Source organism: Anarrhichthys ocellatus, unplaced genomic scaffold (assembly GCF_004355925.1).
Source record: "Anarrhichthys ocellatus isolate YVR2014 unplaced genomic scaffold, GSC_Weel_1.0 scaffold18, whole genome shotgun sequence".
NCBI classification, from domain to species: Eukaryota; Metazoa; Chordata; class Actinopteri; order Perciformes; family Anarhichadidae; genus Anarrhichthys; species Anarrhichthys ocellatus.
In genome coordinates, this window is record NW_022280048.1 from 254,040 (window position 1) to 268,780 (window position 14,741).

General features: G+C 40.9%; 1 protein-coding gene across 2 annotated transcripts in view; it reads right to left on the reverse strand.

Moving 5' to 3' along the window:
* Positions 1 to 420: 420 nt before the first annotated feature.
* caln2 (calneuron 2) overlaps positions 421 to 14,741 on the reverse strand; it is a 25,130-nt gene continuing 10,809 nt past the window's right edge. For both annotated transcript variants that reach the window (XM_031857215.1, XM_031857214.1), the window contains exons 4-6: positions 14,544 to 14,656; positions 5,936 to 6,083; positions 421 to 3,664 (exon numbers count right to left, since the gene is read on the reverse strand). In XM_031857215.1, coding sequence (XP_031713075.1) covers positions 3,537 to 3,664; positions 5,936 to 6,083; positions 14,544 to 14,656 — 389 coding nt within the window. In that variant the 3' untranslated portion in view covers positions 421 to 3,536. The remainder of the gene's footprint in view (positions 3,665 to 5,935; positions 6,084 to 14,543; positions 14,657 to 14,741) is intronic.

Here is a 14,741-nt window from a genome sequence, read left to right on the forward strand (position 1 = left end):
TAAAAGGTGATATGAGAGCTTTCTGCACTTGAAGAGGCTGCTCCTCTGACTCACAGCTCCTTTATGTACGCTCTGGTACCTGCATGGGGAGACTGCAGTAAAGGGCGCTCAGTGAAAACCATGCTGTGTTGTCATCCTATTTTTAGGGTTAGTATTCAAAATGGCACCAGCGAGTTTGATAACAAGTGACAAGTGAAGCAACAAGCCTACCTAATACTGAGTTTTATAATTTGGAACAGTCAGTAAAAATGTCCCTGCTCACCAGCTTATTGAAAGCCAAAAGTTATATGAACGTTGGAGTCTTATGTAATAATGTTTTATCTTTTTATAGTACTGGGTATTATTGTTTGGTTATTAGGTACAGAATTGCAGAATCCCAAGGCACAAACATCTCTCACAAATAAATACAGATGCTTTATATTTCTATCAAAACAAGGTTTTATTGCATAAACATATATGGATATATTTTTTTTAGATTAAACAGATTAAACTTGTTATTTGCATTTTTAAATATCCATTCGGTTGGCGACTATTGCTGTTTTCTTTCTCCTTTTCTAGGCAGCATGCCACGGTTGTATTACATATCTGTGTTTAATTTTATCTCCATACAATCTACAAGGTAAAAACATGTTTTGGTAAAAACAAAATCTCCAAAGCAACTTTCAAAAACATGAAAATCATGAACTGATTCCGTCCTGTTACAGATGTACAGTATCATAATGTAAACTTCAAAAGTGTTGATAAAAGGTCTTTCAAATAAGTTCCCTTACATAGTCATGCAAGGATGTCTGAATGGCACAATTATTAGAGAATTGTAAAGATAAAGTGGTCTATGCTGGTTTCAAAAGGACCATGAAGTTAATAGACAAAGGTGAAAACATGGTCCACTGGTCAAATGCCAATGTGCTGAGAATATCAAAGACATAAACTGACTCACAAAGATTAGTGAAGCAAACATTATACAACAGTTTATACAGGACTATGAGGCAGTGAAAACATTCAATAAAAACCTAATGTGACTAAAACACACAATATATTGTATCCAATGTCAGTTTTAACCAACCACAGTGAGGCCTACAGACTCTAACCTAGAAGACGTGAAACATAGACGATGTCGATAATGATGTGACCTTGTATTTGCATATTTATGGAAATGCCCTCTCCTGCACTCTGATTTGATTAGTAGCTGGTAGAAATTAGAAAAAAAAATGGCTGTTACAGTATAAACTGGAAAGTCAAATATGTGGGAGTAGTACATACTTACATTTAAACCAAGGCAGTGCCACCACAAAGAAAGATTAAATGGATTTCCCTGTCTTTCAAAGACGTGAAAATCGAAACAACAACATGCATACTGATTTACAGTATAATACATTTTTGCTGTGATACTTGATCTTACAAAGCTATTTTTTATTTCAAGAGAAAGCCCTCTCCCCTTTATATTTCGTCTTACCCGGACAGCGTATAAACTCACATGGCTGCACATTAGTGTGATTGAAATATCTCGTCTGGTTTTCATCAGAACAAATAATGGCTTCAAAGGTAGTAATAAGTCCAAACCAGTCTCTGATCCAATCAGGTCCAACGGGAGCACCGTGCAATTTAGGAATCCACATATGTCGCTGTTATGACACATAATGTTGCAATCCGTATGAACGAACAGTGTATTTCAAAGATGGCATCAACATAGGGCCGGGTGATGTGGTCAAATGAATTGTCACAACATTAGTGAAAATATGTTTACCATATCTATTAATATCGCAAAATAATCACATATAAGATCATAGAACTGATGCTCACCGTAATGAACGGTGTTCCACTGACTCTTTAAATGTGTTTCATAAAAACTTAATCGTAATCTTAGCTTTGAATGACAAGAAATGTTTGGAAAACAATACCAGAATATGAACATATAATTACAATACTATTCCAACATAGATAAACAACGATGTTTCTCTGTCTCCCAGGTGTCATTAGGATGTTCAACATTGGGAAAGGGTGTTATTATTATCCATAATAAAAGAAGAGGAACATGATTGTAAACTCCTACAAGGTCTTTTCCAAACATTTTCACCACAGTATGGTTTATAAAATTGTAGTGCTATCAGGTCTAAACCATAACACATACGTAGCTATGACGCCAGAAACTACCACAGCTACTGCAGCGGTCACTTCTACTCTCTCATCCAATCCTGAGCTGCACACTGGTACGATGACACAATTTGGGTTGTGGGGGAAACTATTTGTAGATTTGCCATTAAAAATAGTGAATGTTCACCTACACAGACCAAACTGCTCCAGTGACACTGACGCAGCACATGTCAAAAGCTCAAATTCAGTGGCGTTGTTCCTCCCTTCTGAACACCTTGTAAACGTGGCTGTTGAAGCGTTTGGATGCAGATCTCATTTTAACCACTAGACTGCAACCTTTTCTAAGAAAACAGCTGCTCGCACAGCATGTCAAAGCTCTACTGTATATCCCTGAATTATCTCACTAGTTTCTACCCTTCATACACTCTGCTTGAGAAAAAAAATACTTTACACACAAACAGTAGGCTACTACTTTATGTAGTACATACAGTGAAATCCATGGGAGTTAGAGTATTGTTTGATATGGCAGTATATATACTGGCATGCTTTTTGTGCGGCCTATTTTACCACAGTTGGGCAGTATTACAATGAGATGCTGAGGTGAAATATATCTATATCTGGTCTTACTAATAACCAAAACCATAGCTCCGCCTTCATACAATTTTAACCTCTCAGACAGCCTGAGCTGACATTATGTACTGCCTTACACACCCACACAAATGTCAAGGGATCATTCAATCAATCACTCAATCAATCAATCAATCAATGCCAAGACTTAAGACAGGCGGACAGTGATGATTCTTAACTGGTTCCTCACTGAGTATTGAGTTGTGCTCCTTGCAGATACACATAAAGACTTCATGTGCCCCAAGATTAGTGGACTGAGTCGAGTATGTCGATGTTTCACAGAAGGAGTGATGTTAAAACATCACTATATGAGATGTGAGGGATTTACTATGCATCTAAATACTGTGCCCAACATTCAGCGCCCACATTCACTCACATTTAACGCTACTTCTCTAGGGTAAATATGCAGTTGTCCATAATAACCACTGTTTGATTTCCAAATTAGGAATGACTCAAAGCACCTTATAAACATTTTTGTAATTAGAAAATCAAGTTTAAAGGGCGGTCAAAATAATACCCTCAATTTATTCTCACAGTTTTTATACAAACAGAATTATTTTCCAGTTCAGGTTCCTTGTGACCAGTGAGTCCAGTAACTCTACATGATGACATCTTCAATGCAAAACAAATAAACCTTCACTTCTCTTCATTTCACCCACGTTGTCTGCTTCTATAAGGTAAGTTCAAATTAAACTTAAAAAAACTCAACTGACTGTTTAGAGAAGTGCTCGGGTTGTGGCTGGTCCTGCTTTGGCTGCAAAGACACGATGTGAGGTCATGGCTGTTCTGTCCACTCCCCATGCTCACAGTGCAATTGGTTACTCCATGCCGTTCCGCAGCATCTGATTGGCCGCGATGAGCATGACACTGATGATGAATGCCATAGCGAAGGCGCAGATCAGGCTTTTCCTGACACACGTCTGTCGATTCTTCTTCTTAGGATGGACTGAGGGGAGTGAAAGAAAAGAGAAAATAAATAATAGACAGGAGTATGGTTGTTATTCTTTATCCCCAGTTTGTGCCTCTCATGTGATGGTGATTAGTTAATTAATTGATTAGTTTATTGACTACAATGTAATAATACAAAATAAATATAAAATACAACCTTAAAGGACATACACTTTTTGCTTTTTGATGGAAGTTAGAGTGCAAGGGCGATACCACATGGAGAAAGAGCCAGGAGACAGTTAGCTTAGCTTAGCATAAAGACTGGGAGCAAAGGGAAAGAGCTAGCCTGGTAACACGTTATATTTCACTCATTTAATTTCTTAAAAAACAACAACAATGACTCCACGAAGTCAGTAGAAATAGTCCAGCACATAACCAGCTGTACGTTGTAGTTTTTACACTTTGGTTTTTGTATAGATTAAATACACAAGTTATTACATATTAAGTTGTGTACGTTAAAAAGAGCTGATAGGCAGATTCTTTGGATAGAGCCAGATACATTTCACATCAATGACCATCCTTTAACAGGGGTCATGATCTCCCACCCACACACAGTACGAACAGCTACCGAAGCTAACATGATGACTCCTACATACAGTACATGCAGTCAAAAGCTTTGAAAAAGCGGGTAACTGGACCTTTCAGTTAAGGTTTTGCAACTTATTTGTGACCCAAATCATCAGTGGAAATATCTCCAATGTAAAAACGCCGAAAAAATGAAGGGCACAAACTTGTTCTAATACTTTCTATGAAGCAGCAGAAACAAAGACAAGAGGAGTCCCCCCGAAGACAAATAGAAAAAGGAAGAGGAGCAGAGGAAGATGTGCCGTCCAACAGCAAGAGCAAGCACCAAAAGTGTCCTCCCTGTCAGCCTCCTTGTCTCAGTTTGTTATATCACATGCTGCATCAATAAATCAACTCAGAGCTCTGAGTCGTGGATCTGAGAGGGACTGTGGAATCCGTTGAAGTCCCGACGGACAGGAAGAAGATGGAAAGGAAGCACGCATGAAAGAGGGAACCTGAGGATGAAGAGGGTTAAATAGGGAGTAATTCAATTGTGCCTTACAAGAGAGGCTCTTTACCTCTTCATCCCTTCTTTACTCTCCAGCTTCCTACTCCTCCTCTTTCAACGCCTTTCTACAGTTTCCTCTCACTAACTCCTTCCCTCAACCCCAAAAACTTTGTGAAAGAGAATGCCAAGCCAGCAGTTCCCTGATTCCTTCTTTAGCCTCTTATCTCCTCCTTCACTGTCCCTTCTCTGCTAAGTTTCACCATTTCCTCCCAGCTGTCTCTTTTTAGGTTTCCTTGAGACTGTAGGCCACTACCCAATGGATTCATTAAGACTTTCCTGGTTTTCTAGCGTGTTTGATTCGTCTTTACTTTTGTACTAGTTTAACTTGTGGATGTTTCACAGCAGAAAGGCAATTTCTTGCTCTGCACCATAACTGACACAGGGTCAGATTTAGGCTTTTGCCTCTCCTCTCCCCAAAGCAGCATAACTTGGTCTTACATCTGAAGAAAAATGCCTTTTGTGTTTCACTTTGTCTCTCAAACACTGGCTTTAAAACACAACAAAAAATGCATTACCTTGAGACTAATATAGTTTATCATTTAAATATCACATCTGTTTTTTTCAATATGCCTCAGCATTCTTGACCTCGCTTTCAGGATCGCCCCGTTACAGATGAAACCCTCTGTGATGGAATTCATGTTGATAGAACAGCAGATTAAAAATGAAGAATTTCACCTTGAATATTTCCAAGCATGACTTAGAAAGTAATTTAAAAGTGTGTTAGTTAAGAAGTGTTTTTTCCACTTTATTCTTACTGAACAAAAACTTCAGAACAAGTTTCCATACTGTTGCTGTGCGATCTTACTTTTCTTAACCTTTCTTCTTGCCGTCACACTCCACAATATTTTTTCTTCACTATTTCCCTCTGCCTCTGTTGGATCTCCTGGTCACCAACAAGTAGTTACAACTTGTGGTAACTACAATTCTGTTTGTGTCCTGATTGAACAAACGAGAGATAACACTAGTGAGCTTTAGAGGTGCTTATAGTTGAATGTTTGAACATTGCAGGGCCAGACTAGCTGTGACTATGTTGGCCGATGTCTTGTAGGGAGGGTATTTTGCTTAATTTTGCCCGAACCAATAAGTAGTCATATCTCCCCCATGGACATCATTTTTAGTTAATGCAAACTCCAAGTATATACCTGATATACCTGTATATTTATAAAAGCAAAGTTTCCACGAGAACAGCTTCCTCACCTCCCTCATACTCAGGGCAGTAGTTTTCATTGAGGCTCTCCTCCTCGGTGATGATGATGTTCTCTATGTCCTTCATTGTCAGGTGGTCCCGGAAGGCGTGGAACAGCACCTGCTTCAGCTCATCCAGAGACATCTGCTGCATGTCAAACTGCAGGGGGAAAAGGCGATCAATGCAGAGACACAGTCATCCACAAACTGGCTTTATGAGGGCAGATAAATACAGAAGATAAGAATGAGGTGTGAAATGTATAAGCTGCACAAATTTATGGCATGTATGAGTTTGTGTTTTATTGCCTAAATTTGTAACTTATAGGCACAGTATGAACATTGGAAAGGTGTCAGTTGTAATGTAACGGCAGCATGATGCCTAGCATCACTGACGCTATTTTTGGGTGCCTGAATCAGTATGCAAACCAGTGTGTGTGTGTGTGTGTGTGTGTGTGTGTGTGTGTGTGTGTGTATTAATAAAGGAAAATAAATGTATGCAAGCCCAATTGGTTTAATGGATGCATCAGTGGCAAAGGACAGACAGGCACATGTATGCCCCTTTAAGTGGTTGTATTCTCAGTTGTGTGTTCACGTCTGTGTTTAAAATGATTAATGGGCTCTGACCAATTCCTGACTCGAAGTATGAATCTTAGCCTCTGTCCTATTTCCTGTCTGCCTTTCCAAAACACCACGTCCTTCCTGCCCCCCCCCCCCCCCCCCACAGCTGATACCCTCTAAAACCCATAGACACTGTTGAACACACCATCCTCAAACCCATCAGTATCTATGTCAAGATTATTTACCTCAGTGACAGTCTCAAATACAATCAGTCGCTTGGTTTAGCACAACAGATGGACATACTGAGGCAGGCGAAGCAAAGAGGAAGAAATGGGTGTATATAACGAGAGAGAAAGACAGAGATACGTACTGTGAGATGAAAATAGGAAAGTATGGTGTAGTCAGAGCAAATGAGGCAAAAGAAGTAGTGGGAGACACAGATGGAGAAAACAGAACTAGACAAATTGTGGTAGAGACGTAAAAGAGTTGTGATGGTGATGAGATGTTCATTTCAAGAGGGAACGGTATTTTCATGCTCGCTAAACCCTTAAAACAGCATCTTTTATGCTCAACCGCCGTAGGTAAAACATCAGATGTTGTTTAACAAAGGACAAACAGCTGATAGGACTGGGCAACAAACCTCAATATTGGCACTAACCGAAATGAATGAAACTTGACCTTGAATGCTTGGTCAGATTTGCAGTTTAATTCAAAGGAATAGTTTGACATTTTGGGAAAGCTGCAGAGCTGCATAGCTCTCTTGCTGAGAGTTAGATGATTAGATTGATACCACTCTTATATTTGTCCGTTGAAATGTGAAGCATTCGACCGGAAACAGAAGAAAACAGCTCAACCACTGGAAATACTCCACAGTTCTGATGTGACTGATGCTATTGCAGCATCTACGCTAACACACACATTTTATACATGCATTAACGTTGGAATACTGAGTCTGTTTTTCTTATGTATTTTGCATGTCTGCTGATGTGTGCATATGCAGTCATAAGGCACTGCAAATGTGTATTAATTGCAATCATTCATACTGCTTTTTCAGGTGATTTACACCGTAATTATGAAAACATGCCTGTGGATGCACACTCATGTACGTCACAAACAAAAGATAACAGCAAACCTGGGACATTGCAGTAAATAGAAAAATTATTTCACTCGTACAAAAACAGACACACTCATTAAATCATTCTGGTTTCGATGCAACGTGTTTTTGTTTACTCTTCCCTCTGTCACATGCAGAACACTCCATTTGGTAACTACAGTAAATAGAAAAACAAAAAAACAAAAGAGCCTAACATCAATATTATTCTCAATTTGGCAAACTTGGATCGAACTAAAAGTACCATTTTCTCTTCATTTTCAAAGGGCTTGTTTTCACAAGCAGGCCTTTTTTGAACAGCAAACAAGCAAAAGTGACAGCAGAAGATGAAGATAGAAAAGTGGTCTGATACATAAATTATATGCACCTTTGCCAAAATCCAAAATGTAATTGTTGCGTTAGTCCATGGACTATTAATAGACAAAAACTGAATCTCAGATTAATCTTCAAAATGGTCCTACAATTTTAATGATCATTTTTTCAATCTTTGTTTACATTACATTACTGCAGATGCTTTTATCCAAAGCGACTTACAATTCAGATTCTACCACACCGTAGGCACAGCTACGGGAGCAATTTTTGGGGTTAAGCTCAAGGACACATCGACATGCGACTAGCGGAGCCAGTGTCGGGGATCGAACCGCCGATCCTCTGATTGAAAGACGGCCCTGCGCTCCACTTAGCCACCGTCACCCTTCATCTATTGAATATGTGATTATACCTAGAATTTATACGGTGAAACAAAAATACTGATTGGATGTTTAACTGCTCTGACTCATGCAACCTTGTGTGGCCCTCCAGGGCAGAGAGACAGGGAGCGGCAGCAGCAGTTGGAGGGCCTGAGCTGCCTGAGCTGCCTGATCTGCTCACCTTCTTGCCAAAGCTGTCTCTGCGTTGTATGGATGCTGGGAAAAGGAGGAACAACTCTTTGGATTGCAGACGTAGGACAGACAACATGACAGCTCAGAGCAGGAGCACGGAGAATGTGCAATGTTCCTGTCTGTCTGTCGACTGGGGAAAAGGCCACAGTGGAACCGCTACCTGTTACAACCAACAGAGTGATATCTGGTCTCTGAAGGACATCCACAGCCACAGAGAGAAAAACAAGTTTGTAGAACTTGGCTGGCAGCCAACCACTAGCTGTTGTCCCGAGGACGCTCTTTGGGATACTTTCTTCACTAAAATTAACCTAAATCATCCTGGACAACCAGTCTCATGAAGCTGGTTATCAGCTGTCACTGTAAACACCCGGGTTTCCAGCTACGAGCAGAAGAGGCTAAGTTACAAGCCACATAATCAGAAACATGAATGAGGTATTGAGATAAGATATAACGGTCAGGTGATTGTGCAGCAACAATTAAAAGTGATATCAGACAAAGTAAAATGCAAAAAACTAGAAAATAATAAGCTTTAGAAAAATAAGAAATAATTTCCAACTCTCACTCACTCAGTCTCTCACTCATTTACTCACTTAGTCTCTCACTCACTCAGTCATTCGGTCCCCCCGAAATCTGAATGAGGATTTCGTCCTTGGCGAGCAGTGGCCGGTGACTGAAGGAGCCAGGACACATCAATCAGAAGAACAGGTGCTTACACTCCGTCCCTCCCGTCCTACAGAGCAAGCTTGTTTCGCCAGTCGTCCACCCGCTTTGTCTTCTGACCCTTCTCTAAAAAGTCACGCACAGTGACAACATGCGAGCATTGTTTCTTTTATTCTGTACTCCTTTTGTCTTGTTTTTCTGTCTCGTAGCAGTGCTGTCAGGGTTAGCTGGCACGTTCAGTTCAAATGAAGCTTCTGTCTCACTTTGGACAACAGTTCTTTAGCTTAAAGGAAACTGTATGTACACAAATACAAAAACATATAGGGGACATATCTTAGTATGAAAGTGCAGGTGAGATAAGTTATTTTTAACAAAGAAAGCAGAGGCTACAGTCAACTGCAAACAAATAATAGAGGAATTAGTGATTAAATGCAACAAACACTGCAGCAGCATCAAAAGCTCTTCATTATCATCTACTCTGTTCTTTTCTCTCTGCAGTGGTGGATATTTGAATTTTGAAGACAATACTCAGTATGTGTTGTGCCTTGAGAGCACTCTCTGCCAATCGGTGCCTTGGTCTCTGAGGCTATAAATACCACACAACAGAAGCTTTCCCCGATGGACACAGACTCACCACAGGTCTTGATTACACCGAATTTATTATTTTTTCGACTACTTCAGAACATCTTCCCCAGTGTGTAACCTCACTGTGGATCTTAGCTGTGTCGGGCATACCCCAAAGTTTACTAGGAAACCACCCTCTCGGTGGAGCTGTGGGGTTTACCAAGCACCTTCGACAAGAGGAGGCGGGTTTTAACCGCTACGCTACGCCACATAATCACATACACGAATGAAGTGTTGAGATTGGATAAAACGTTAAGGTGATAGATAGATTGAAAGTGTTAGTTCAGGTAAAATGTAATCACAAAACTAGATAATAATAATAAGCTGTTGATAATGTCCCACTCTCTCTCACTTAGTCATTCGGTCCCCCCTAAATCTGAATGAGGATTTCGTCCTTCGCGAGCAGTGACCGGTGACATGCTGAAGGAGCCAAGACACATCAGTCACAAGAACAGGAGCTTACACTCTGTCCCTCCAGTCTAATCCTTCCTGCCCTCCTACAAAACAAGCTTGTTTCACCAGTCGTCCAACTGCTTTGTCTTCTGACCCTTCTCTAAAAAGTCACCCAGAGTGACAACCTGCGAGCATTGTTTCTTTTATTCTGTACTCCTTTTGTCTTATTTTTCTTTCTGTCTCACAATGCAAACACAAAGATGCACACATGTCTTTTACTGTATGTGCACGAATACAAAACATAGGTGACAGATCTTAGCATAACATTGCAGGTGAGATAAGTTATTTTTAACAAAGTAAGCAGAGGCTACAGTCAACCACAAATACATGAATAAGATCCACAGAAACAAAATCAGTCACAATTCAATGTGATGAAAAATATTCCACATTCGAGGCACTAAAACCAAAGAGGCCCTATCCCAGTCATTGTTTATATACTAGCGTTAAAATAATTGCACTCAGGGTACCGCACTTTGGATGAAACCATCCACCAAATGCAGTTATTATATAATGTTTTTCACTCTACATTTGGCATCACCGGTCGTCAGTATGAACACTGCAGACTGCCTCAACAGATGCAGACGTCAGTGATAAGCCTGTCACTGTCCGGCTATTTCGTTCTGCTTCCTCCATCCTTCTCTTCAGTTTCTGTTTTCGTCAATGCTGACAGGTAGTCGACCAAAAAGAAACTAATAAAACATGCAACTAACTTGATAAAACTTTAACTTTACATTTGTAATGTGACTTTTGACACAAAAGACTGCAGACTGGATGTTCACAAGTTAAAAGAGTCTGTCATTCTATTTTCACACTGAGTAGATAAAGGGACGTAATTGGCTGCTTGGAGAGACTGTCCTCACCCAAAATAAATGACATTGTAGGTTTTTGAAGTACTGGAAGGTGCCTAGGAACCGAGATTGGGCGTATTTTGATTGCCTCTCAACAGCTCTCAACATATCGACGGTGAGCCGGCAGCTCATAGCTACAAGTGCTATAACAGTCCAAACAACCAGCTAATAATGTCCAACCAGGGGCAGCATTGTCAGCTGTAAACGCCGTATGAAAGTAGCGCAGAGCAGCGTTTGGGAGCTAACCAGTGGGGCACGCTCACATGCACTAACATAAACTAAAAGCACAGAGAGGGAACTCTTTCAGTCGCACAAATAAAGGCTCTTCTGACTGATTCACAAAGGTGAAAGTAGACCGACGGTGTGTATGTTACTGAAGACATCTTGGAGAGAATGTCTGGGTGAATCGTGGGCCGTACAAAGTCTGTAACTTTTACACCCTGACAGGTAGTCGATGGCTTCCCATCTACTACCGTCAGTCAATACATGACCACAATCTTTCCCTAACATGAAAGGAGTAATTAGTTTTGCTTTGTTTGATGAGAGGATCAATACCCCTCTGATGTCGGTCGGTTCAATACGTAAGAGTAACTTCGCTGTTTTTCAACATGGACCCTATTTACCCATGTCTTTGTGTCTAAGGGACTCCTGGGGACAGTCATTTTTTAAATTGGTCCAGTGTTGAGGGAAAACGCTGCAGCCAGCAGCTGCTAAACAGGATGCAATGTAAACTCTTGGGGTAAATCCTCATCGTCAATTAACGTCAACTAAAAGTGTTTGTTTCAGCCACTGACAGGCTCAGGTTGTTATTAGAAGTTCCTGACAACATTTAAGAAAGGACCCTACAGAGAAATAAAACAGTTTTCTTTGCCTTTGACTTCCTGTTCGTTATTGTCATGTGCCCTGATGCCCGAAGACAACGATGGAAACGTAAGTGACAGTTGGAGAGAGGACTCTTGTGTTGTCAGAGTTTGTGCAGAAACAGGAGCTAGTTTGTTATCTCAAAGTTTTTCAATGAATATTCAGCTGATTTCGACAATTTTGTTGCAATGCCAGATTTTAGAATGACAATTCTCCAAGCGAGACACACAATAACAAACAGACGGGATCAAGTGAAAGATAAAGAAAATAGTCTTATTTCTCTTTAGGGTCGTTTCCATAATAAGAATCTGAGATTGTCAGTGGCAAAAACAAGCACTTTTAGTGAAAGCATATATCGCAGCATCAAAAGTTGAACTGCTCCTTTAAACAAGTAGCTTTAGTTGCATAAAATCAAGCGTATAGCCAACAAAACACTACAGCACGTACCGTTTTCAAAGTGGGCACTTGTAAGGTTGAATAGTGTTTCACTGCGCTCTCGCGTTGAGCTCTGACCACACATAGCATCACTGATGGTCAGAAGTGTGCTTTGTTAGACTTCTAAAGGTCAGCAATACCCTAATCCTAACCCGCAGAAAGATATTGGCTCAAAGGATAGTTGTTGTTTTCCATCTGTAGGCACTGTAGCTTCATTTGGTAGGCAGGATGCTGACTTTTTCATTTACCGTCAGCACAAACTAGTTTTTTCAAAGCAGATATCTAAATCTCCCCAGCAGCTGTTATTCAGACCATGCTAGAGAAAAACAAAAATGTTTTTCAGATATTTCACCTGTACACTAAATCAAACAACAGGATACAATCACCTTGTCACAAAATGTATTCCACACACAAATACACACAAAATGTAATTACACTCAAAAACTACCAACTCCAGTCCCTATACGAAGAAGTCAATCATTATACATCTCACTGTGAGGGGATATTATCTGAACATTGTGGACTGAGTCATTATGGCCCACCATGATGGGCCTCCTCCTCCTCCATCGCTCTCTTTTTAATGACACTCCCTCTCTTCCTGTCTCCCTCTGAGGTCTGTGAAATATAAATAGACAAACAAAATACACACACAAAACGCTGCTCTCACCGTCCCCAGAGACACACTTCCTCCCACCATTTCATCCCCTCCTCCTCTCTCTTCCTATATTCTTTCGCTCTGCTTTCATTTCTCCCTCTCCCTCCTATCCTGCTTCTCTCTTCTTCCGCCTCTCATTTTTCCTCCCTCTTCTTCCTGTTTTCCTTTAGTCTGTCTTCCTCTTTGTGGGACGTGAATATTTTAAATCAATCCTGAGACGAACACTGTCTGCGACCTTCATGAATCACAGGCTCTACTCATACCTCTTCTTTCATTCTTTCCGACGCTCCTCCTTTGTGATTTTCCTTTATATTCCTGTATCGTTATGTGGGGCACCCCCCCCCCCCCTTCTCCCCTGCACCAACACCACCCTCCCCATCCTCACATATTGTCCATCTCGTCTCTCTATTCTCTCATCTATTTCAGCCTTGCTGGCTGACACACTGAAGTCCGTCTTGCTCCATCCCTCCTTCAGATGCAATGTGTCACATTTATAAAAGGTGTTCCATTTCACACGATTCAGAAAGAAATTATGTTGGTGTTAAGATCTTAAGTTTCCAACATGTGAATGGCATAGATAGTTGTTGTTTTTTTGTTGCTTTTCTGAGGTGATTGCACAATAAAAAGCTAAGATAAAAAACTATGTAAATATGGCCCAGTATGAGTTTGTAACCTGAAACACACAGACACACCTCCTCATTTTAGTGAGTCACCCTCTAAATGTTTCTCCTCTCATTTGACTCAAGGAAAGCAGAGAACTGCTTCCTGAGAGCTGTCTGCTCAACCAGCCGTCCTCACACTCAACACTCCCCCCCCCCCCCCTCCCTCTACACACACAAACACACACTCAAAACCCTGCACTTTTCATTATTGTCGCATGTCTTACCTAAGAGGCAAAAAAGCACTTTGAGAGCAGCAAATTTTCTTTCAGGAGCAATTTTCAAAAACAAAGCAAGCACGTTCAAAAGCATGCAGATGAGTTGCAGCCTTATTAACCACTGAGACAAGTTTGGACACTTGAAAGCACACAAGCTCAGACTTTCCTCATACTGGGGCACATCCCTGAAATCTTTATTATGGAAATACCCTCTGCAACACTGTGGATGATAAACACACACCCAACCCCAAAAACATACACACATACTCACAAAAAGAAACACACTTTAATTCTCAGCAGGTATCTTTTCCTTCGAGGCCCTGAGTCGAAAGGAGAAAAAAGTCTCTGTTTTTGTCAGAGAACAGAAGAACGGTGTGGGGGGCCTGAGAGTGTTTGTGTGTGTGTGTGTGTGTGTGTGTGTGTGTGTGTGTGTGTGCATTTTTCCACTTAAGTAGGTGCGTGCCTTTGGAGAGTCCCTGCAGACACTATAGGGTTTGTGCTTAAGGATGTAAGACTTGACCTGACTGCTGGCATACGCAGTGAGAGGTGAGGCAGAGTTAGAAAGAGGAGGCGTAAAGGACGTAACTAATAAGTGATGGGGATTGTGAGTGATGAGAAACTCCAGCGTTGGGAGGAGGAGAAAGTTTTGTCTTTCACCTGCCAGAAGATGTTGTCAATGGTGTTGCCCAGGAATCCTTCTCTGTTGTCAGATGACAGCAGTTTGGGCCCCAGTATCGTCATGAACTCCTCAAAGTCCACCTGGCCGTCCCCTGCAGACACACACACACACACACACACACACACACAGACACAGACACACACACACACACACACACACACACACACACACACACA